At 42.8% G+C, this 24008-nt stretch overlaps 4 protein-coding genes and 1 long non-coding RNA gene across 7 annotated transcripts; 2 read left to right on the plus strand and 3 right to left on the minus strand.

Annotated features, from left to right (window-relative positions):
* Positions 1-3904: 3904 nt before the first annotated feature.
* Positions 3905-9460, plus strand: eif3d (eukaryotic translation initiation factor 3, subunit D). Its single transcript, XM_076142971.1, has 16 exons — positions 3905-4015; positions 5601-5726; positions 5816-5861; positions 5982-6118; positions 6233-6318; positions 6435-6507; positions 6714-6829; positions 6916-7048; positions 7137-7284; positions 7415-7545; positions 7680-7765; positions 8162-8291; positions 8415-8557; positions 8828-9020; positions 9119-9212; positions 9356-9460. Exons 2-16 carry the CDS (start codon positions 5604-5606, stop codon positions 9367-9369), a joined length of 1653 nt encoding a protein of 550 aa, XP_075999086.1. The 5' UTR covers positions 3905-4015; positions 5601-5603; the 3' UTR covers positions 9370-9460.
* A 147-nt stretch (positions 9461-9607) lies between these two features.
* On the minus strand, positions 9608-12401 carry LOC142992515 (amine sulfotransferase-like). Its single transcript, XM_076142985.1, has 6 exons — positions 12138-12401; positions 11815-12020; positions 11176-11299; positions 10620-10714; positions 10344-10515; positions 9608-10269 (listed from the first exon to the last, which is right to left on the minus strand). Exons 1-6 carry the CDS (start codon positions 12274-12276, stop codon positions 10136-10138), a joined length of 870 nt encoding a protein of 289 aa, XP_075999100.1. The 5' UTR covers positions 12277-12401; the 3' UTR covers positions 9608-10135.
* A 725-nt stretch (positions 12402-13126) lies between these two features.
* On the minus strand, positions 13127-20547 carry LOC142992507 (amine sulfotransferase-like). Of its 2 annotated transcripts, none has more exons than XM_076142978.1 (6): positions 20296-20547; positions 19975-20180; positions 14343-14469; positions 13981-14075; positions 13682-13853; positions 13127-13605 (listed from the first exon to the last, which is right to left on the minus strand). In XM_076142978.1, the coding sequence occupies exons 1-6, from the start codon at positions 20438-20440 to the stop codon at positions 13472-13474; spliced, it is 879 nt and encodes a 292-aa protein (XP_075999093.1). In that variant the 5' UTR covers positions 20441-20547; the 3' UTR covers positions 13127-13471. The 2 variants fall into 2 exon arrangements, with proteins under 2 accessions (XP_075999093.1, XP_075999094.1); XM_076142979.1 differs by lacking the exons at positions 19975-20180; positions 20296-20547 and adding exons at positions 15007-15212; positions 15330-15508.
* On the plus strand, positions 20074-23969 carry LOC142992516 (uncharacterized). Of its 2 annotated transcripts, none has more exons than XR_012961038.1 (3): positions 20074-20384; positions 20580-20727; positions 23947-23969. It is a non-coding gene; the product is annotated as an uncharacterized LOC142992516 (long non-coding RNA). The 2 variants fall into 2 exon arrangements; XR_012961039.1 differs by having other exon boundaries at positions 23950-23965.
* Positions 20876-23595, minus strand: LOC142992511 (amine sulfotransferase-like). Its single transcript, XM_076142981.1, has 6 exons — positions 23202-23595; positions 22879-23084; positions 22235-22361; positions 21679-21773; positions 21403-21574; positions 20876-21328 (listed from the first exon to the last, which is right to left on the minus strand). The coding sequence occupies exons 1-6, from the start codon at positions 23338-23340 to the stop codon at positions 21195-21197; spliced, it is 873 nt and encodes a 290-aa protein (XP_075999096.1). The 5' UTR covers positions 23341-23595; the 3' UTR covers positions 20876-21194.
* Positions 23970-24008: the final 39 nt, after the last annotated feature.

A 24008-nucleotide genomic window follows, 5' to 3' on the forward strand; every position in this document is an offset into this window, starting at 1 on the left:
ATGATCAGGCTCCTCCCACATTAAGTTGGTACTTATCACTGCACGATAATGGGAGGACAGATAGATAGAGCAACTGTGTGACGCAGTACAGATCTAGTGAGTTAGGCAGATCTTCTCTGTAAGACCAACAAACTCTTGGGAGCTCAGTACCAAGCTACAAACGCAAAGGAAACCATGGCTAAAATCAACCCAATCATGTACACTTCATGCATAAATGCAAACAACTAATGTGCCTAAATGTTGTTGAATAGTAAATATGTATAGTCTTGTAATTCTGTGTTTTCATTCTACCATGTTCATTTTCTTAACAGATCTCATTCTTGGTATCCTGGCCAGAGACTACAGATTATTATCTTATATCTTATTCTGGTACAGCTAAGAAACTGTGCACTATCCCTGTCAAATAAACAAATAAATGCAGATTCAATAGTGTTTGTCAAATTTGACCATTGAAAGGCCAGACCAGGCTTAGATGTTGTAGTAGGAATCAATACATCCTTGTGCACTAAGATGTGCTCTAGTAATAGAGTTGTTGAAAGACCCATGTGCCATCTAGTGGTGTATGATGACATCAGCATTGTTTTAATGTGCATTGTCCCATTCTGTGTAGGTGTGGTGACGTGAACATTAAGGAGGAGGACTACAACAATCTGTCCTTGAGCATCAAGGCTAAACATAGAGTCGCTCAGCTGCTGCAGCAGCACATGCAAGTAAGTGACACCTGAAAGTTATTGACTTATTTTATAGTCATTGTTATTTGTCGTAATTGAGGATAGAGAATTATTATTATTATTAATAATAATAATAATAATAATAATAATAATAATAATAATAATAATAATAGAATATATGTCATATTTCTTGTCCTCTTTTTGCAGATGACAGAGTTGGAGTATCACTGTAAATGTGGCTCTGATAGATCTGTTCTGAAGTCATCACCCATAACGTTGCCAAAGTAAGTCAGTTTCATCACAAATAGAATCCCTGCCTGTAGTGATGTAGGTCTAAAACGCTTCTCAATGTCTTGAAATTTGAAATTTGAAATTGACCTACAGTACCATGACTCAGTCAAGCAAAGTGTGTACTGTATGGTGGTACAGTGTAAGTGTGGTAGAACCAGGTTGTAGGAGTCTATTCACCTAAGATCCCACCTAATTTCCTCTTCATGTATTTGAGCATCTTTTTCCTGTAGCCCTTCTCCTAACTCCTGTTTTGTTATGTTAACTCTACAGAGTACTGGTCCTTCATCTCAAGCGGTTCAGAATAGCACAATACTGGACTCCGCAAAAGGTGAATGACCCAGTAAAGCTGAGTAGGACAATAAGGATCACTAGTTCCATAAATGGGGAACGCAAATATTACAAGCTAGTCAGCGTAGTCAGCCATTTTGGTTGTAACATAGATTCAGGTAAGGTTCACGCTGGAGACACTTCTCATATTCTATCCAAATGACTTCCTCTCTAACAGGGTTATCCTATTTCTTAGGTCATTATATCTGTGATGTGGCCTGTCCAGCAGAAAATGGAGATGTCCAGACAGACAGGTGGCAAAGTTGCAGTGATAACAGTGTAACAGAGACGACTGGTACATCGGTTTATAAGGAGAGAAAGCAAACCGCTTACGTCCTGTTTTACCAATATGTGGTAAGAGAACGCAACGTACTGGTTTCTTGTCTAAAATTAAAAATGGGGGTGATAATTAGAGAGATATACATTAACAAAATTTGTTGTTGAACACATTTATGTATATTTGCTCTCGTGATAACACATCACTCTCTCTCCTCTTTTCCTTTAGACTCAACCTCCACCAGTTTGTCAAAGAGAGAGTGAATCATCATAACAGTGGTGGTATGGCAGGTTGAAAGTCATTTATTGTTACTAAATTAAGGAAAATGAGAGAGATGGGAGGGACAATGGGCAGGATCCGCCTAATCCAAGGCTTGGATCGGCACCTCAGTGAAGACCTTGAAGATGACCAAGCATCTCAAAGGAACAAGGAACAGCGCCAGTCAACAGATTGCACATTGGAGAATGAGATGGAACCTAGCCCTACCATAGGGACTCAGAGACTTGCACTTGAAGTTGTTTACTGGCATATATGTGAAAGACAAGAAAGGGTCTCTTTGGCATAGCCCCCATTTTGTGGAAGCTGTGGCATGTCCTCAATCCTTAATGGCTCCAAAGATCCTGCCAGAGTAGACGGCGGGACAAGGAGCCTACCCCCGGACAGCAGTATAGGGACCAAACTGGTGGCGGTGAAGAGGAGGAGGAGGGATGAAAATGCATCTGTTGGCACACTGAAAGCAGCAGAGACGAACGTTAGAAAATGGCAAAAAGGTGAGCATGCATGTGAATGGACAGGCAGCTGAATGAATGGTGACGTGGCTAAGCTGGTTAACTGGCAGACACTGACTTGATTGGAGAGAGTATAGAATGAATGTGATGGACTCTACATGACCTACGAGTCTCCCTCGTAGAACTACAGCTAGACGCTTACATTACCAAGCACAAATACATTTTTAAATAAAATTATAATCAATCAAGAATTCATTGTTTCTTCTCCTGTCATTATTGGGAGAGCAACTGCCCAAAACACTGTAGCAACCAGCCCACACACAATAGCAATCAGCACATTTTCTTCAGGAAATTAATTAACATTTATTGTCCCCTTAGAGAAATTGTCTTTGGCCTCAGTTTAGCTGCACTAAAGTACTTGCAAAAATCCCATGCAGCCACCGAGGTACATTTACAGTAAAGGTAGGAACCAAAGGATACAAGGGATTTCTAGAAACATAGTAAACAGTTCATGAGTTTAGTTTTAATTAGACACTTTAAAATGCGCTAAATAAATAAGTGAAGAATCAATAAATCCATATGGCACATCACACTAACTCCACCACCAATTGCAGGGCGTAATGACCAGATAGGTGCATTGGTATTGCACATTACCTTTGGGCGTACTATTGTACACATGTGTTATCTAAATGTCCTGTTTATTGACTTTGCACTAACATCTCCTGCCATTCCAGACCCTGCCAGCCATGAGGATTCACTTTCGCTCCACCCCAGCTGGCTGTTTCCTGTCTCACCTGCCCAGCTGACTCATCTGCAAGCAGTATGTAGTCAATGATATTCAAGCCATCTTTTGCTCAGGCAGTGTTGTTCAACAGTGTTTTCCTGACATTTGATGAGATGAGGTGGTTAGCACTGCACCATTTGACGGAGTGCAAGTGTTCTATTCACTGAGATAACCTGAGTCAGCAGAGGCAACAGTGTCATTACAATTTTCCTTATGGTTGTGTTTATATCTTCATATGCAATTATTTGTGTACACTGTGAAGGCAGGAGAGTTTACACAACCTTTACTAAGAGATTTAAGGTCAGACAGAATATTGGTCACCTTCACATTCTAGAGTTTATTCAACTTGCACATTGTTGTTTGCACAACCTCGGTTTAATGTTTACATAAGCTTCTGAAATGTTTAAACTATCCTGTCCGTTTATTCCATATCTCCAAATCCTCTTGGTGTTTATAGCTTTGTTGATAGCTTTTGTTACAGTCTTTTAATTTGTTGGTCTTGTTTTGAATACTTTTTATTCTGTTGTTTTACCTAGTTTGTTTCAACCCTTCTTGTAGGGGAGATTTCCAATGGGTTGCTTGCAGTCAACCATTTTTGGCGTGAAAACATTATTAAGGAGATGTACTGAACTGTTGTGTTATCCCTTTGTACGGGAGCATACGTATTTGTCTCATAAAAGTTCTTAATTAAAAAAAAAAAAATCTGTTTAGTTTTGCTCAGAATCGGCGCCGCATTCTGCCTTTGCAATAAAGCTGGCAGGTTTACGACACGTAGACTGTTGTCGCCATTATGACCACCTCACATGGAATACGGCAGGAACAACGTTCAGCTTTACGGCAGTGCGCCACTTCCTTTCACACCGGGGCTCTCGCAAGGATTTGCACCTCTGGGCGAGTAGCTGAAACAGCCGCTGCAAAAGGTGTCTCATCGCTGACGGTAAGGTTACATTTACATTTGTAAAGATGTGTTAGAAGTACGCGTTTTCGATCGTTGGTGTGGAGAAACCGTTGCTGAACACGTATGAGCGTATATAACATTCCGCCTATGTAGCATAGCTTAGCTTGCGCCGCCACCTGGCAGGCTCGCCGGTTTGCTAGCGTTAGCACCGACGAGGAGAAAGGGAGCGGCGTAGTCGTGCTCTCATTACTGTGCGATATCGTTGATTACAAATCCAGCCATTTGGACTTATACTCTGTAGATATTAACTAGATGTTCCTCTCAGCATGAGGTGGCAACGCTGAAAGTAAACGTTGGCTAGCAGTTACCTTATTTAGCTGCGCCTCACAAAGCAGATGTCGGCTGGGCCCGAAACAAGAGGATCATCGACATACAACGTAGCACTGAGGCAATATGTGGTACAATGTTCCCCTTTAAGACTGACTTTCTCTCAGCAATACACATGCAACCAGGTACTGCGGATGATATGAGAGTTGCTTTATGCAGAAATGAATGAATGATTGACTGATTTAATAGACAAACCCAACTGAAATATAGCAAATTACATTTTTAAGTAATTATGGAATAATGTCCTGAAGATGAACGCTCCTAATCCTAGGTTTATCAACACACCATGTGTTTCTGTATGTGCTGCACTTGGGAAATGGAATATAAATAATAATAACATCAACTTCTGATGAGATGCATCGGGACGTTGTTTTTCTAGACAAAGCCTTGGTGCTCGCTCAAATTTAATGTATTGCTGAGAAACAAAACTTTGGTAATTCGACCAGAGAATAGCAAGAAAAGCAATGATACACACACGCTGCTGGTGTATCGTATTTGTTTGGTTTGTTGTCTGTGACTTTGTCCAGGCAAAGAGAACTCTCCAGGTTGGGGGTTAAATTCCTAGATAATTCTAGCAAACGGTATGCAAGCACGTTTGTTTACAAGTTATGATCCGCTGTTAAATCCGACTATATGAACAAAAATCTACATTTCTATGAACTGCAGGTCTGAACAGCATAAGAGCTACAATTTAGTGGTGTATTGTGACATCATTGTTGTAAATCTGTTAGTTTGAATAACATCCCTGTAATTAGCTTGTTGACATCACTTTTTTTGTTGGCGTTGCTCATTTATTTTTTGTAGCGTTAGAGCCTGGCGCTGGTGAAAGAAACATTGAATGTACAGTAGCTTGTACATCTGACCTTGCAGTTTTGTGTTTTCCAAATAAACAATACAAAAGAAAGTTACTTGGTTTTCTCTGAGCCCCTGACAAATGCTGTTTGCCATGCCTGCTCTTCTCTGAAGAGGAAGACAAAGTGTCAATCGACACGCGAGCAGACAAAGTGTACTGTGCTGAACAGGTACTAGACCTGGACAGTAGAGGATGTTCAGGGGTCAATGATGACTAGCCCACTGCGCAAGCTGATCAGTGGCTATCATGTTAGTGCATTGATGGAGAAAACCGTGCTGTTCATTCTCTGAGACCCTGCAAATGTGAAAAGTAACTTGTTGAACATGAGATATTTGCTTCTGGATGTACTTGTGAATAATTCTGTCATTATCACCCTCAACTCAGATCATGGCGAAGTTCAACGCTCCTGTGATCCAGGACAACCCATCTGGATGGGGACCATGTGCTGTACCAGAGAAGTTCAAAGACATGCCCTACCAGCCTTTCAGCAAAGGAGACCGCCTGGGAAAGGTGTGTGTTCTCTAACGGCACTCTTCTAACATTTCTCACCTCCACCATCGAGTTTGCTTCACTTTCCTGATCTTAATGTTTCTTGTCAGGTTGCTGATTGGACCGGTGCAACTTATCAAGACAAGAGATACACAAGTGAGTGAGAAAGTCTGGATGGGCTGAAAACCCAATCTACCTTCATTTGCAGTTGTATTGTAATACAATGCGTCTTGTGAATGGAATGTTGTCAACTCTCACTGTCTGCTTTGTCTTCAGACAAGTACTCTTCTCAGTTTGGAGGCGGCAGTCAGTATGCCTACTTTCACGAGGAGGATGAGACGAGCTTTCAGCTGGTCGACACTGCCAAGACGCAGAAGACTGCTTACCAGAGGAACCGCATGAGATTTGCTCAGGTACCACCGATCACAGCCACGCAAAGACTCCACACTAGAAATGAAAAGTCACCATGTGCCTCAAAGGTTTCTGTTTGTTTAAAGAGCTTATTGGTGTCTGTGTTGTTTTAACAGCGAAATCTGCGAAGGGACAAGGACCGCAGGAACCTGACGCAGTTCAACATGCAGACGCTGCCTAAGAGCGCCAAGCAGAAGGAGAGGTGAGCAGTGTTCCTATTTTTTGTTTATATTTGAGGTTACAGCTGAGCTTGGTCCAGGAATAGCAAAGTTGCAATGGCTGTAGCTTTAACTCAACTTCTAACTCTTGTCTTTCCAGGGATCGGATGCGCCTGCAGAAGAAGTTCCAAAAGCAGTTTGGTGTGCGTCAGAAGTGGGACCAGAAATCCCAGGTGTGTATTAAGTGACTGATTTTGTGAAGTATAACGCGTTAATTTGCCTTTATAAAGACTTGAGGCGTTCAGAAGGTGTTGTTGTTGTTCTCGTGCACATGTTAAGATTTTAACCTTGTCCCAGTGTTTAAATTATTATCTAATGTACTTGTTTGCATATCTCCCCCTCCCTACACTGATCACCCTACACTTTCAATGTGGCCCAGCTGAAGCCAAGAGATTCATCTGTTGAGGTTAGGAGTGACTGGGAGGTGAAGGAGGAAATGGACTTCCCCAGACTGATGAAGATGAGATATATGGAGGTGGCCGACCCTCTTGACATGTAAGCACAGACACCCGCCTCCTCATGAGCAATCATCGGGTTTTAATCCAGTGGGGATTACATTTTGAACTTGTCATCTTGTCTAGTGAGTGCTGCGGTGCTGTGGAGTACTATGACAAGGCCTTCGACCGCATCACCACCCGCAATGAGAAGCAGCTCAAAAGCATCAAGAGGATCTTCCACACGGTCACTACCACCGATGACCCCGTCATCCGCAAGGTACACACAAGTTATACAGTCGCGTCTTCGACAGGCAGGTCTGATTGACGCTTGACAACCAATATAACCGCCTGCTCTCTCTCTCCAGCTGGCAAAGACTCAGGGTAATGTGTTTGCCACCGATGCCATCCTGGCCACCTTGATGTGCTGCACACGTTCTGTCAACTCTTGGGACATCATTGTGCAGAGAGTGGGGAACAAGCTCTTTTTTGACAAGAGGGACAACTCTGACTTTGGTGAGGCTTCGTAAGATATATCGACCCCTAACTTAACATCGCTATTTGCTTCATTTCGCATTAAAATTGCGGATATAACGTGATGTTGTTGAACAATGAACGCACTAAAGTTGGTAACTGTTTTGCTCAGATTTACTGACAGTGAGTGAAACGGCAAACGAGCCACCCCAGGATGAAGGCAACTCCTTCAACTCTCCCCGTAACCTGGCGATGGAGGCCACATACATCAACCACAACTTTAGCCAGCAGTGTTTACGCATGGTGAGCACATGAATTTCTGCTGTTATTGTTTTACAGAATAAAAACTAAACCTTATGTATTTCACCACACTTGAATAACCTACAGATATTCACGGCCTGGGTCATTGATTTATTGTCTACATCTTGTTTCCTCAGGGTGGAGAGCGCCACAAGTTCCCCAATAACAATCCATTTGTGGAGGAGGACATGGACAAGAGTGAGGTGGCGTCTGTTGCTTACAGGTTGGCACTGACCTCTATTTGTTGGTTTTAGTATTGCACCTTGACTGTGACCGTAAATGGCACATTTCAAGGTGTGTCTGGATTATGCTTTTGTACTCCCCTGATGGACAGGGGCAGTAGTCGAGTGGGTAGAGCTTCCGCTTAAGAACCGGGGGGTTGCCGGTTCGAGTCCCTGCCGAGGTGCCCCTGAGCAAGGCACCGAACCCTCAATTGCTCCCCCCTCTGCGAAGGGTGGTAATATAATGTAATGTAAGTCGCTTTGGATAAAAGCGTCTGCCAAATGATCGTAATGTAATGTAATGTAAATGTAATGGACAGAATCATCATCATTCAACCCCATATGCTGGTATAAAAGCTGTTAATCAGTTGAGTTAATGTGTTGCTGTTTGTTTCTAGGTACCGTCACTGGAAGCTTGGGGAGGACATCGACCTGATCGTCCGCTGTGAGCATGACGGCGTAATGACTGGTGCCAACGGAGAAGTGTCATTCATTAACGTCAAGACCCTCAACGAGTGGGACTCCAGGGTAAGAGGGAGGATGAGGGGACGCAGATCTGTCGTGGGGAATATTAAACCCACACACGTGCCGTCTGCAGGTTTTGTATCGGTACTCGGTTTAGTCTTACTGATCTTCTCTTTCCCTCATCAGTATTGTAACGGCGTGGACTGGCGTCAGAAGCTGGACTCTCAGAGGGGAGCCGTCCTGGCCACTGAGCTGAAGAATAACAGCTACAAACTGGCCCGCTGGACCTGCTGTGCCATGCTGGCCGGATCAGAGTATCTCAAGCTGGGGTGAGGAATACACACAAGTGGCTTTATACACAGACCATTTCGCCACATTTGGTAGGCGAGGGAATACAAAGCAAATGTCTTTCATAGTGTAAAGTTGAGCAGAAAACAAGTTAAGAAAATGAGGAAATCTTAACATTTTAGTAAATAGAAAGATTAAGCATGCAAACAAGTCGATCCCTAAGAATGAGATGAGACTGAATGGAGGCTTTCTGTGGGCATTAAAGTGTTCTGTATTACTCCTCTGACGCCTCTTTCTCTCCCCACCTCCAGGTACGTATCTCGGTACCACGTAAAGGACTCCGCTCGTCATGTCATTCTTGGCACGCAGCAGTTCAAGCCCAACGAGTTTGCCAGCCAGATCAACCTGAGCATGGAGAACGCCTGGGGCATCCTCCGCTGCGTCATCGATATCTGCCGCAAGCTGGACGAGGGCAAATACCTGATCCTAAAGGACCCCAACAAGGTGAGCGCTCGCCTTCTGCATGGGACTGGCGCCATAACGCACCGCGCTGCAAAGCTGGAACGATGTGTTAATATTTGATGTTTATGGTGTCCCAACAGCAAGTGATCCGAGTGTACAGCCTGCCTGACGGGACATTCAGCTCTGATGAAGAGGAGGAGGAAGAAGAGGATGAGGAGGATGAGGAGGAAGAAGGTGAGGTTCAACTGCGAGCTGCTGCTTTTTCCCACTCGTGAGCTTATCGAAGCTTTGGTAGCATCCTGCACAGGGGCCTTGTTCTGTTCTGTTCTGGTGCCGCTCTTACTAACAACTTTTTTTTTTGTCCTCCCTCCTTCTAGATGAAGAAAATTGAGACGTGGAGACCAAAGCGGCCTGCAGCATATAAAGAAACTCAACATTAGTCCTTTTGACAGTCAATAAAGCTACTGACTGCTCAACTTGCATTTTATTTGTTTTCTTCCGCTAACAAATCTGGAAAAAAAAAATCAGAAAACATCTTAACAGGCATGTTAAAAAGCATCCAACCGATGAGATGATGAGCTTCTATTAGGGGAAAAACGTAAAACTACTACTACTTCAACAAAGACACATTTCTGAATAGAAGGGTAGTATTTTACTTATATTTAGCTGGGACAGATTGAAGAATACAAAGTGTTCCAGGGTCCTAAACAGAAAGGACTTGCATAACGGTGACTTCTGTTCCACCTCGGTCCACATCATTAATGTTCTTTACTGAGTAGGCTATATATGTAATTATTGCCTTAATAAGTCAATATACTTTTTAATTAGTTTATTAGAAGTAATCATGGATAGTTAATCATTGCTTAAATTAAAGTGCAAGTAAGTCATACATAATTTCAATAAGTCTTGTTAAAATTACTAATGTGTTTTTATTTGTCGCATAGCTTTCAGTGAAATCCCCCCCCCCCCCTGGACCACAGCACCTAAGACCTAATACAAGACCGAGAAAACCCTGCAAGTGATCTTTGGATTTCTAGTAATAGCACAAGGAAAGTTAATCTCAGGCAACTGGACTTACTGGTAAAGGTTTGAAGGCGTTTCACCTCTCATCCTAAACGCTTCTTCAGTTCTAGGAATGGCACAATGATTGTAAGCATCTATGGTTCCTCTTTCTGCTCTGCTGAGTCCCAGATGAACTTGAGATCCATGTCAGCCATTTGCTCTTGAAATATTTGATCAAATCTTTCACTCTGGGCCACGCTGAAGACATTCTTCCAGTCACCAATCTTACCTGCACAGGGAAAACAAACCATTTAGCCTAATATGTGTCTATGTACAGGATCTGCAGCTAACTGGTTGCCTTACCTTTGCGTAAGAAGTCTCCACTTAGCCTCTCTTTAGGCACAAACCTATAGTTGGCTTTTTTGTCCTCTTTCATTGTCTTGAATGATGATTTGTGAACAACTTCCTTGATGGCTGCTTCACTTAGGTTGTTTCCTAAGAAACTGCAGATCTTAATCACGGCTGCCCTCAGATCCTAAGAGACATAAAAAGCAAATAGAAGTGAATTTAGCTCAAATTTGGATTATTGGTGACAATCTCCCTTTTAAAGTATCTGACATTGTGTAACGCATATCTTACCAAAACCATCTCCTCGTACGTCAGAAAGAGGATGTTGTACTGGTCTCTGGTGGCACACCACGCCCTGATGTGATCAAACCAGCGTCCTGCTCCAACTGTGTAATGACAATGTATTCCCTTGTTTCAGTATAAAATCAATGTTGAAACCGGCTGTGAAGACAAGTCGGTCTCTGTGTGGTCACAGTGGTACATGCATGCAAACACATTGCAGACTCAAACCTGTGGTCATGCCCACACTAAACTTGTAACACTGCATTATTTATGGGGCCACCCCTGTTTGAGTAACTTATTGTATTGCTTTGGGTGAAAAATATATTGGCATGCCAAATAGAATGAGTATACATTTGACTAGTATACTGTGTGTATGTAAAGTATACAGTAGATGAGAGAACTAACTTGCATAAGATGATTTGAGTTTTCATTTAGTCAGTTTTAATCCAATATTGGGTTTTTTTGTCTGCCAAACTAAACATTAACTAGGACTTAATGTCCACCATAAACTTAGTTACATAGTGGGTTGTGTATTCCCTTATCTAGGTGGAGCTGAGGTCATTACCATTCCCTTCCAGGTAGCGCTCCAAGGTTTCAGTAAAGGTTCTGGGACTCTCCAAGTCTGCACAAATTTGACTGAAGTGGTGAAATGAGACCACATTGTCCTTTGGGTTCCGCATCACATAGATCTGACAAGGCAACCACAGCTACGTTACTAATACTGCACAGAGCACAGTTCCTACATTAGCATGTGTGTAGTTTAGCTTCTGTCCACTGGTGGCAGCACTGTGCGTAATGTCATGTGCAACCTTGAAAGAACCTCAACAGTCATTAAGATTTCCTCCTGTTTACTTGTGTATAAGCCAGGCCTGATCAGTGTTGACACTACAACGAAGCTGTTCATGGATGGAGAGGAATGTATTCAAATTGATAATTACATACAATTTATGTTTGTTTGACAGGTTTGTGAGCATGTGACCCATTTCCTCTTCTCCTTTATCACTGCTTGTTACACTTTTTTGTGTTTTCTTATAATTCCTCCTATTTTATTATTCCCCTAAAGTGATTGTAATGGCTCTTTTTTTTTTTTTATCATTATTCATAGTGAAGTTGTTGCAGTATAGTATTTGCCATGGATCTATTCTATTAGTTCATCTTTGGCTCAATCTCTGAGCAAACATTAACAACAACCATGCTCTGTCACCTTTCCCTTCTTTTCCTTCAATTCCGGCGGCATGAGAGCAGGGCTGAGGTGGGAGTTGAAGAGCCGTGGAGAGGGTCGCAGAGAGTAATCTTGCCGACCCTCTGGGTACTCCAGCCACGGCATTTGCTCCATGTTGTTGGGGTAATCGTTGAGTCCACCGTCTAACTCACAGATTAAGATGACTATCTGTTGAGTCCACACGGTGCCTGTGATGACAAAGAGTGTTAAATTCTGACACGTCACCATAGCATCATCTAGAATCTGATCCAAAGAACAATAACGCATTAGTTCAGTCATCAAGGCTGAATATTTGACTCGCTTACCTGATTTTGGATAAGTGACGACAAAGATGTCACTGTCACGCACATGGAAGGTCTCAAGGGTATCAATGTGCTCAGTAGTAGTGGAACAACCGAAATTGTAGTTCTTGTATCTGCAGATGTACTCATCGATCCGCTCCATTTTACCTGTGATCCAGTTAAAACAAAATTAGGAATATTTGCAGAAAGAAAAAAGGACAGCGTCCCGCAACAACGTGCAATCAGAGGTGAGAACGAAAAATCAGAGCTGAGTTGAAACTCAGTCGGCTGCAGAGTGAAGTGCACTTTCAACCTTAGAATCTGTTTTTATTGCCACACTTCCTGGCAGCAGCAGCGTACTACGCTGCCCTCAGCAGGGAGACTGGGAAAATGAACATTCAGCAGCAAAAAGGAACACGAGCATGACCGGAACTAGCTGTGAGGTCAGAGTGAAAATAAAATCCTTTATGTAACGGTATAACTAAGAATCTCATTAGAAGTCGTGTGTTTGTACACAGTAGTGTCGGCGCTATCCGAGTGTTCATACTGTATATAAACAACCGCGGAGCTGAACGTTGCTCGATTAGGTAATAAAAACAACTCTAAACTGACAGCATTTGAGTAGAAGGTGGTATTTTATTTATACTTTTTCATTTATTTATTTATACATTACAAATTGTTCGGGGGTCCTAAACAGGAACGTGTTTCGTAATGATCTCATTGTCTCATTGTTTTATTCTCTATTATAAAATGTAACATTTGAAAAGAAAATTGGGTTGCTTTTAAAGATGTAATTGTGGTTCGTGCACACTAATGTCAGCACTCTGAGTGTTCATACTGTACAAATACAACCGAGAAGCTGAACGTTGCCTATACAAGGTTAAAAAAAAAAAACTTAAAACTGACAACAAAAACTTTTCTGAGTAGAAGGGTGGTATTTTATTTATACTTCTTTATTTATTCATACATTACAAATGGATCCAGGGTCCTAAACAGGAACGTGTTTCGTAGTGATGATCTCATTGTGTTTATCTCCCGTTTCTCCCGTTCTGCCTGTTCTCTTCTCAGTAGGTCATACATGTATTTATTGCCTTTGCAGGTAAGTATAATTTTTACGTTTGTTAGTAGTAATCATGGATCGAATTAATCATTGCTTAAATTACAGTGCAAGTATGTCAAACATATTCTATTTCGATAACAAGTGTTGTTAAAGTTACTAATGTGTTTTTATTTTTATTTGTTGCATAGCTTTCAGTGAAATTCCCCCCGGACCACAGCACCTAAGACCTTAAACAAGCTCCAGAAAACCCTGCAGGTGATCTTTGGATTTATAGGAATGGCACAATGATTGTAAGCATCTATGGTTCCTCTTTCTGCTCTGCTGAGTCCCAGATGAACTTGAGATCCATGTCAGCCATTCGCTCTTGAAATATTTGATCAAATCTTTCACTCTGGGCCACGGTAAAGACATTCTTCCAGTCACCAATCTTACCTGCACAGGGAAAACAATTTTTTTTTAACCTTATATGTGTCTATGTACAGGATCTGCAGCTAACTGGTTGCCTTACCTTTGCGTAAGAAGTCTCCATTTAGAATTTCTTTAGGCAGAAACCTATAGTTGGCTTTTTTGTCCTCTTTCATTGTCTTGAATAATGATTTGTGAACAACTTCCTTGATGGCTGCCTCACTTAGGTTCTTTCCTAAGAAACTGCAGATCTTAATCACGGCTGCCCTCAGATCCTAAGAGACATAAAAAGCAAATGGAAGTGAATTTAGCTCAAGTTTGGATGATGGATGAGCATGTTCCTTTAATACACAGCACTGAATGGATTTTAAAGTATCTGATATTGTGTAACGCATATCTTACCAAAACCATCTCCTCGTACGTCAGAAAGAGGATGTTGTACTGGTCTCTGGTGGCACACCATGCCCTGATGTGATCAAACCAGCGTCCTGCTCCAACTGTGTAATGACAATGTATTCCCTCATTTCAGCATTCCCTTAAAATCAACTGTGAAACCGGCTGTGAAGACATTCAAGTCACAGTCTCTTCATGTGGTCACAGTGGTACAAGGATGCAAAAACTGTTTTGAATATCAATCTTTATATATTTCTGTTTTAGTATTTTTGGCCAAACTAAACATTAACTGCGATTTAATTATCATTTGCAACTTCATAACACAGTGGATTGTGTATTTTGATTATCCAGGTGGAGCTGAGGTCGTTTACCGTTCCCTTCCAGGTAGCGCTCCAAGGTGTCACCGAAGGTTTTGGGATTCTCCAGCTCTGCACAAATTTGACTGAAGTGGTAAAATGAGACCACGGTGTCCTTTGGGTTCCGCATCACATAGATGATCTGACAAGGAAACCACATCTACGTTAGAATGTGTGTAGTATAGTTTCTGACCACTGGTGGCAGCACTGTGCACAATGCTGTGTGCAACCTGAATTGACCCCAACAGTCATTAAGATGATCACCTGCCCACACTGATGACCTTGCATTTTCTCTTAAACTGCAACCTCACTGGATCAGTGTCCAAAACCTGTGACTCGTTTAATAAATCATCAGCCTACACCATCTTGAACTCTAGGTCAAATTGTGAGAATTCTTTCTGAATCAGATTGATCTCATGAATGGGCAATTTAAACTTGGGTGCAGCCACAATTTACAGCAATCCTTAACTATCTCTTTCTCTGGTGTTTACTTGTCGCATACTTTTCAGGCCTGATCCTTGTCTAAACCAGAAGGAAGCCAAGCAGATGTTACTCATGGACCAATACACACAGGATGCCTCCACGGCTCAACATTGTCATTTAGCTTTCCAAGTGTCTGTGTTTGCCTCAATGTGGTGCAATCTCTGGGCAAACATTAACAACAACCATGCCCGGTCACCTTCCCCTTCTTTTCCTTCAGTTCCGGCGGCATGAGAGCAGGGCTGAGGTGGGAGATGAAGAGCCGTGGAGAGGGTCGCAGAGAGTAACCTGGCCGACCCGCTGGGTACTCCAGCCACGGCATTTGCTCCATGTTGTTGGGATAATCATTGAGTCCACCGTCTAACTCACAGATTAAGATGACTATCTGTTGAGTCCACACGGTGCCTGTGATAAGAATGAGCTTTATGTTCTGACACGTCACCACAGAATCATCCAGAGTCTGATCCAACGAACAAAAATGCATTAGTTCAGTCATCAAGGCTGAATATTTGACTCGCTTACCTGATTTTGGATAAGTGACGACAAAGATGTCACTGTCACGTACATGGAAGGTCTCAAGTGAATCAATGTGCTCAGCAGTAGTGGAACAACCAAAATTGTGGTTCTTGTATCTGCAGATGTAGTCATCGATCCGTTCCATATTACTTGTGATTCAGGTTAAAAAAAAAGAGAACAAAAAGGACAAAGACCCCGGAGAGAAGTCAGACCTGAGCTAATCCCGAGTTGTTATTCGTACAGGCCTTTAATCGGCTGGACAGTGGTTTGGACTTTCAACTTTAAATTTGTGTTAATGCCACACGTCCTGGCAGCAGGAGCGTACTATGTTGCCCTCAACAGGGTTACTTAAAACATGAACATACCAGTAAAAGGGACACAATCAGGTTTGCAACTTTGAGGTCAGGGTGAAAAACATATTCGCTATATAACCTTATTTCTAAGAAAGCTTCATTAGAACATTATCTACAGCAGGGGACACCAACAGTTAGACCGTGGTCCAAATCCAGGCTGCAATATGGTTGCATCCATCTCAAACTTGGACATCATAAAAAAGCCATTAACTGGTTATGTGGGGTGTATAGAGTTTAGGGTGGACATGTTTTATTCTTTATTAAAAAATGTAACATTTGAAAAGATAATGGGTTGCATTTATAGGTGTAATTGTGGTTAGTACACACTAATGTCAGCACTCTGAGTGTTCATACTGTACAAATACAACCGAGAAGCTGAACGTTGCCTACATAAGGTTAAAAAAAAATAACTGACAACAAAAAATGCTTTTCTGAGTGGAAGGGTGTTTTTTTATTTATACTTCTTTATTTATTCATACATTACAAATGGATCCAGGGTCCTAAACAGGAATGTGTTTCGTAATGATGATCTCATTGTGTTTATTTCCCCTATCACCCGTACTGCCTGTTGTCTTTTCAGTAGGTCATACATGTATTTATTGGCTTTGCAGGTAAATATGATTTTTGTTTGTTAGTTTGTTAGTAGTAATAATGGATATAATAAATCATTGCTTAAATTATAGTGCAAGTATGTCATACATTTTCTATTTCAATAACAAGTGTTGTTAAAGTTACTAATGTGTTTTTATTTTTATTTTTTGCATAGCTTTCAGTGAAATTCCCCCCGGACCACAGCATCTAAGACCTTAAACAAGCTCCAGAAAACCCTGCAGGTGATCTTTGGATTTCTAGGAATGGCACAATGATTGTAAGCATCTATGGTTCCTCTTTCTGCTCTGCTGAGTCCCAGATGAACTTGAGATCCATGTCAGCCCTTTGCTCCAGAAATGACAGTACCAGACTCTCCAGTGACTTCATCAGGTGGGACGTCAGCGCCAGGTCTGTAGTCGTTGAGGGTGCTGGGACGTGACTTCTTCGGGACTGGAACCAGGCAGGATGTCTTCCACAGCACCGGGACCTTTTCCAAGCTAAGGGTTAGGTTGAAGATACATTACATTACATTACGATCATTTGGCAGACGCTTTTATCCAAAGCGACTTACATTACATTACCACCTTTCGCAGAGGGGGGAGCAATTGAGGGTTCGGTGCCTTGCTCAGGGGCACCTCGGCAGGGGCTCGGACCCTCTGGTTCCCAGGCGGAAGCACTACCCACTGAGCCACTGCCTCCACTCCAAGATATAGTGCAGGACTCCACACAGCTGGCCTGCGCATACTTTCAGGACCCTTGGGCTGACTCCGTCGGGACCTGCAGCCTTACCGGGGCAGAGTCTGCACAGCTCTTTCCTGATCTGCTCTGCTGTGAAGAAGGGTGTGCCTGGTGTGGTGGAGGAGACAGAAGTGTTGTGTGATGTGGGGGGAGGCTGGTTGTGGCTGATACTGATGGGGGGAGGTTGGGTGTGGCTGATACTGATGGGGGGAGGCTGGGTGTGGCTGATGATGATGATTGGGGGGGCCGGGGGCTCAGTGGTCTCAGTGTTGGTGGGGGGAGGTGGTGCCAGGGGGAGGATAGCTGGTATTGTGTTGTTGTGGAGGAATGGTGGGGGAGGGGAATCAGCGTGGCTGGAGGGTTGAGGGGTGTCGATGGCTGACGAGCTGGCGGAGTGGTTAATGGGCCTCTCATCAAATCTATTGAAGAATAGGTTCAACTCGTTGGCCCACACCTGGTCCCCCTCTGTTGTTTGGCTACCGTCCACTTGTAGCCAGTGATGGTTTTCATGCCGCTCCACACCTCGCTCAGGTTGTTTTGCTGAAGCTTTCGCTCCAGCCCCCTCCTGTAGGTGTCCTTGCCCTGTTGGGGGCAGCCTCTGGACGCGCTTCATCTCCTCCCTATCCCCGACCCGGACGGCTCTCTTCTTCTCATTCAAGACAGCCATGATGTCTCTGGTCACCCAAGGTTTGTTGTTGGGGAAGCAGCATACAGTTTCTGTGGGAACAACACAGCTGTTGATGTACTCTGTTACACAGTCCGCGAGATCATCAATGTCCTCTCCATGCGAGTCACAAAGCACGTCCCAGTCGGTAACCTCAAAACAGCCCTGCAGCGCCTCTTCAGCCTCCCGTGACCATCTCCTCACTGTCCTTGTAGTCACAGGCTGACGCTGGATAAGAGGCTTGTACATGGGCTGCAGATGGACCAGGTTATGGTCGGACCTTCCCGGTGGTGGAAGGGCCACGGAGCTGTATGCCTCCTTAACATTGGCGTACAGCAGGTCCAGTGTTTTGTTGTCTCTGGTTGGACAGTCCACAAACTGCTTGAACATGGGAAGTGTCGCTGCCAGAGACAAGTGGTTGAAGTCCCCAGATATCGCGATGAAGGCGTCCGGGTGTTGATTTTGGAATCTTGCGACCGATGAGTGGATGATGTCACTCGCAATCGACGCGCTCGCCGAAGGAGGAATGTAAACAGACAACAGGACAACATGTGAGAACTCACGCGGCAAATAATACGGCCTAAGACTCACAGCGAGCAATTCAATGTCTGGGCTACACAACCGTTCTTTCACAGTGACATTTCCAGGATTACACCATTTGTTGTTAATGAAAATAGCAAGCCCACCACCTTTTCTCTTGCCACTCTCTCGGTGAATCCTGTCCGCCCGAACAGAATGGAAGCCGTCGACACGCACGTTAGAGTCCGGGATGTCCTCGTGGAGCCATGTCTCCGTGAAACACAATACACTGCTCTCGCGATACACCCGCTGCGTCCTCACCAAGACCGCTAACTCGTCCGTCTTGTTAGCCAGCGATCTTACGTTCCCCATGGTGATCAAAGGGAGACACGGTTTGTATCTCCGTTTCTTCTGTCGATGTTTCACCCCAGCCTTACATCTCCTTCTCAACTCCATGGGGATCTCAGGCTTTTCCTGTGCTAACGCGGTCGGATGAAGAGAAACCAGCTGGCTGCACGTGTCGACAAAGACTTCTCTGTAGTGTTGAGCAAAGACAGCCACACGGTTGAGAAGAAGTGTCCCAAAAAGCACTGTGCACAATGCTGTGTGCAACCTGAATTGACCCCAACAGTCACAGGTGTCAAACTCAAAGCCCGAATCCAGCCCGCCAAAATAAACGTCTACAAGCGCACATTGTCCATAACCTACATTTCCCACAACGCATGTCGATTTTGTGTCCCGCGAAGTGACGCCATCCTGCCACTAAAATGCAGCATTTACATATCAGCGTCAGATCAGCGTTTAACGACGGTGAATTTCCATGGATAGATTCTGTGATATTTTAGTAAATGATTCTTTCATGTAATCTCCATCTGTGAACGGCTTTCCGTACTTTACGATCTTCTCAAGTTGGTCTTCTTGATGGATTTGCTCTCCCCAGCAGTATCCAAATCTCTCTTTTATGTTCATTTCCAGCTAAGGTACTTTTCAGTAAATGCTGCGTGTTTGTTCTGGAAATGTCTTTGAACATTGTGCCTTTTTCTTCTCTTATTTGTTATAATTTTTCTTTAATTTCTCTCCATATACCAAGCACATTATTATTCATTATAATTATTTCTCTCAAGTGAGTGACAAGTTGTTATACTGTATTGTCATTATACTTTATTGCTGAAATTGGACTTGTTTTACTTAAGAAATTTCAGATTGTTCATAATATGTTTTGAAAAAGATAGTTAAATAAAAGTAAACATTTGCACTAAAACAAAGGGAAAAGTTGGAGTTGTCCATTTACATCCATTTATAGGTTATTTTGCTATGATTGTACTTCTCCTCCCCACTTGAGTTTTAATTGGCCTGAATATGGCCATGAACTAAAATGAGTTTGACACCCTTGTTTTAGATCATCACCTGCCCACACTTTACCTTGATCACTGATTACCTTGCATTTACTCTTTAGCTAGAACCTCACTGGATCAGTGTCCAAAACCTGTGAGTGGTAAATAAGTAAACTAGTAAATTATCAGCCCATAGCACCTTGAACTCCCAACTCCATATGCGAGAATTCCTTCTGAATCAGATTGATCTCATGAATGGGCAATTTAAGCTCAAGTGCAGCCACAATTTACAGGGATCCTTAATGATCTCTTTCTCTCGTGTTTACTTGTCGTGTACTTATCAGGCCTGATCCCCATGGCTCAACATTGTCAATTATCTTTACAAACGTCTGTGTTTGCCTCAATTTGGTGCAATCTCTGGGCAAACATGAACAGCAACCATGCCCGGTCACCTTTCCCTTCTTTTCCTTCAGTTCCTGCGGCATGAGAGCAGGGCTGAGGTGGGAGTTGAAGAGCCGTGGAGAGGGTCGCAGAGAGTAACCTGGCCGACCCTCTGGGTACTCCAGCCACGGCATTTGCTCCATGTTGTTGGGATAATCGCTGTGTCCGCCGTCTAACTCACAGATTAAGATGACTATCTGTTGAGTCCACACGGTGCCTGTGATAAGACAGAACATTTAGTTCTGGCACGTCCCCACAGAATCATCCAGAATCTGATCCAACAGACAAAAATGCACGAGTTGTCGTCAATGCTGAATATTTGACTCGCTTACCTGATTTTGGATAAGTGACGACAAAGATGTCACTGTCACGCATATGGAAGGTCTCAAGTGAATCAATGTGCTCAGCAGAAGCACCCATGGTAAGAACAAAATTGTAGTTCTTGTATCTGCAGATGTAGTCATCGATTTGCTCCATTTTACTTGTGATTCAGGTAAAACAAAATTAGGAATATTTGCAGAGAGAAAACAGGATCAAGTTCGTACGGACAGTCAGCCGGCTGGACATTGAAGTGGACTTTCAACTTTCACTAGGATGTTATTGCTTCACCTTGCAGGGTTACTGGGAACATGAACATATCAGTCAAAAGGAACATGATCAGGACCGGAACCAGCTGTGAGATCAAAGTGTGGTCTCGTGTCAGCACTATCTGAGTGTTCAGACTGTACAAATACAACCAAGGAGCTGAACCTGGCCTGTATTAGGTAAAAAACAACAACAACAAAACTTTTCTGAGGAGGAGAGTGGTATTTTAGTTGTATATATTTATTTATACATTACAAATTGTTTGAGGGTCCTAAACTGGAACGTGTTTTCATAGTGATGATCTCATTGTGTTTATTTCCCGTTTCACCCGTTTCACCCGTTTCACCTGTTCTCTTCTCAGTGGGTCATACATGTATTTATTGGCTTTGCAGGTAAATATGATTTTTATGTTTGTTAGTAGTAATAATGGATATAATAAATCATTGCTTAACTGAAAGTGCAAGTATGTCATACATATTCTATTTCAATAACAAGTGTTGTTAAAGTTACTAATGTGTTTTTATTTTTATTTGTTGCATAGCTTTCAGTCCCCCCCGGACCACAGCACCTAAGACCTTAAACAAGCTCCAGAAAACCCTGCAGGTGAGCTTTGGATTTCTAGGAATGGCACAATGATTGTAAGCATCTATGGTTCCTCTTTCTGCTCTGCTGAGTCCCAGATGATCTTAAGATCCATGTCAGCCATTTGCTCCTGAAATATTTGATCAAATCTTTCACTCTGGGCCACAGTGAAGACATTCTTCCAGTCACCAATCTTACCTGCACAGGGAAAACAAACCATTTAGCCTAATATTTGTCTATGTACAGGATCTGCAGCTAACTGGTTGCCTTACCTTTGCGTAAGAAGTCTCCACTTAGCCTCTCTTTAGGCACAAACCTATAGTTGGCTTTTTTGTCTTCCTTCATTATCTTGAATGTTGATTTGTGAACAACTTCCTTGATGGCTGCCTCACTTAGGTTCTTTCCTAAGAAACTGCAGATCTTAATCACGGCTGCCCTCAGATCCTAAGAGACATAAAAAGCAAATGGAAGTGAATTTAGCTCAAATTTGGATTATTGGTGACAATCTCCCTTTTAAAGTATCTGACATTGTGTAACGCATATCTTACCAAAACCATCTCCTCGTACGTCAGAAAGAGGATGTTGTACTGGTCTCTGGTGGCATTCCACGCCCTGATGTGATCAAACCAGCGTCCTGCTCCAACTGTGTAATGACAATGTATTCCCTCATTTCAGTATAAAATCAATGTTGAAACCGGCTGTGAAGACAAGTCGGTCTCTGTGTGGTCACAGTGGTACATGCATGCAAACACATTGCAGACTCAAACCTGTGGTCATGCCCACACTAAACTTGTAACCCTGCATTATTTATGGGGCCACCCCTGTTTGAGTAACTTATTGTATTGCTTTGGGTGAAAAATATATTGGCATGCCAAATAGAATGAGAATACATTTGACTAGTATACTGTGTGTATGTAAAGTATACAGTAGATGAGAGAACTAACTTGCATAAGATGATTTGAGTTTTCATTTAGTCAGTTTTAATCCAATATTGGGTTTTTTTGTCTGCCAAACTAAACATTAACTAGGACTTAATGTCCACCATAAACTTAGTTACATAGTGGGTTGTGTATTCCCTTATCTAGGTGGAGCTGAGGTCATTACCATTCCCTTCCAGGTAGCGCTCCAAGGTTTCAGTAAAGGTTCTGGGATTCTCCAAGTCTGCAAAAATTTGACTGAAGTGGTGAAATGAGACCACATTGTCCTTTGGGTTCCGCATCACATAGATGATCTGACAAGGCAACCACAGCTACGTTACTAATACTGCACAGAGCACAGTTCCTACATTAGCATGTGTGTAGTTTAGCTTCTGTCCACTGGTGGCAGCACTGTGCGTAATGTCATGTGCAACCTTGAAAGAACCTCAACAGTCATTAAGATTTCCTCCTGTTTACTTGTGTATAAGCCAGGCCTGATCAGTGTTGACACTACAACGAAGCTGTTCATGGATGGAGAGGAATATATTCATATTGATAATTACATACAATTCGTGCTTGTTTGACAAGTTTGTGAGCATGTGACCCATTTCCTCTTCTCCTTTATCACTGCTTGTTACACTTTTTTGTGTTTTCGTATAATTCCTCTTATTTTATTATTCCCCTAAAGTGATTGTAATGGCTCTTTTTTTTTTTTTTATCATTATTCATAGTGAAGTTGTTGCAGTATAGTATTTGCCACAGGATCTATTCTATTAGTTCATCTTTGGCTCAATCTCTGAGCAAACATTAACAACAACCATGCTCTGTCACCTTTCCCTTCTTTTCCTTCAGTTCCGGCGGCATGAGAGCAGGGCTGAGGTGAGAGTTGAAGAGCCGTGGAGAGGGTCGCAGAGAGTAATCTGGCCGACCCTCTGGGTACTCCAGCCACGGCATTTGCTCCATGTTGTTGGGGTAATCGTTGAGTCCACCGTCTAACTCACAAATTAAGATGACTATCTGTTGAGTCCACACGGTGCCTGTAATAAGAAAGTGCGTTAAATTGTGACACGTCACCACAGAATCATCCAGAGTCTGATCCAACGAACAATAATGCACGAGTTCAGTCGTCAATGCTGAAAATTTGACTCGTTTACCTGATTTTGGATAAGTGACGACAAAGATGTCACTGTCACGCACATGGAAGGTCTCAAGTGAATCAATGTGCTCAGCAGTAGTGGAACAACCGAAATTGTAGTTCTTGTATCTGCAGATGTACTCATCGATCCGCTCCATTTTACTTGTGATCCAGTCAAAACAAAATTAGGAATATTTGCAGAAAGAAAAAAGGACAGCGTCCCGCGACAACGTGCAATCAGAGGTGAGAACGAAAAATCAGAGCTGAGTTTAAACTCCGAGTTGTGACTCGTCAGTCGGCTGCAGAGTGAAGTGCACTTTCAACTTAAAATCTGTTTTTATTGCCACACTTCCTGGCAGCAGCAGCGTACTACGCTGCCCTCAGCAGGGAGACTGGGAAAATGAACATTCATCAGCAAAAAGGAACACGAGCATGACCGGAACTAGCTGTGAGGTCAGAGTGAAAATAAAATCCTTATTACTAAGAATCTCATTAGAAGTCGTGTGTTTGTACACACTAGTGTCGGCGCTATCGGAGTGTTCATACTGTATATAAACAACCGAGGAGCTGAACGTTGCTCGATTAGGTAATAAAAACAACTCTAAACTGACAGCCTTTGAATAGAAGGGTGGTATTTTATTTATACTTTTCATTCATTTATTTATACATTACAAATTGTTCGGGGGTCCTAAACAGGAACGTGTTTCGTAATGATCTCATTGCGTTATCTCCCGTTTCTCCCGTTCTGCCTGTTCTCTTCTCAGTAGGTCATACATGTATTTATTGCCTTTGCAGGTAAGTATAATTTTTACGTTTGTTAGTAGTA

Source organism: Genypterus blacodes, unplaced genomic scaffold (genome assembly GCF_046128005.1).
Source record: "Genypterus blacodes isolate CSIRO-AG114 ecotype Tasmania unplaced genomic scaffold, CSIRO-AGI_Gbla_v1 ptg000022l_1, whole genome shotgun sequence".
Classification (NCBI taxonomy): Eukaryota; Metazoa; Chordata; class Actinopteri; order Ophidiiformes; family Ophidiidae; genus Genypterus; species Genypterus blacodes.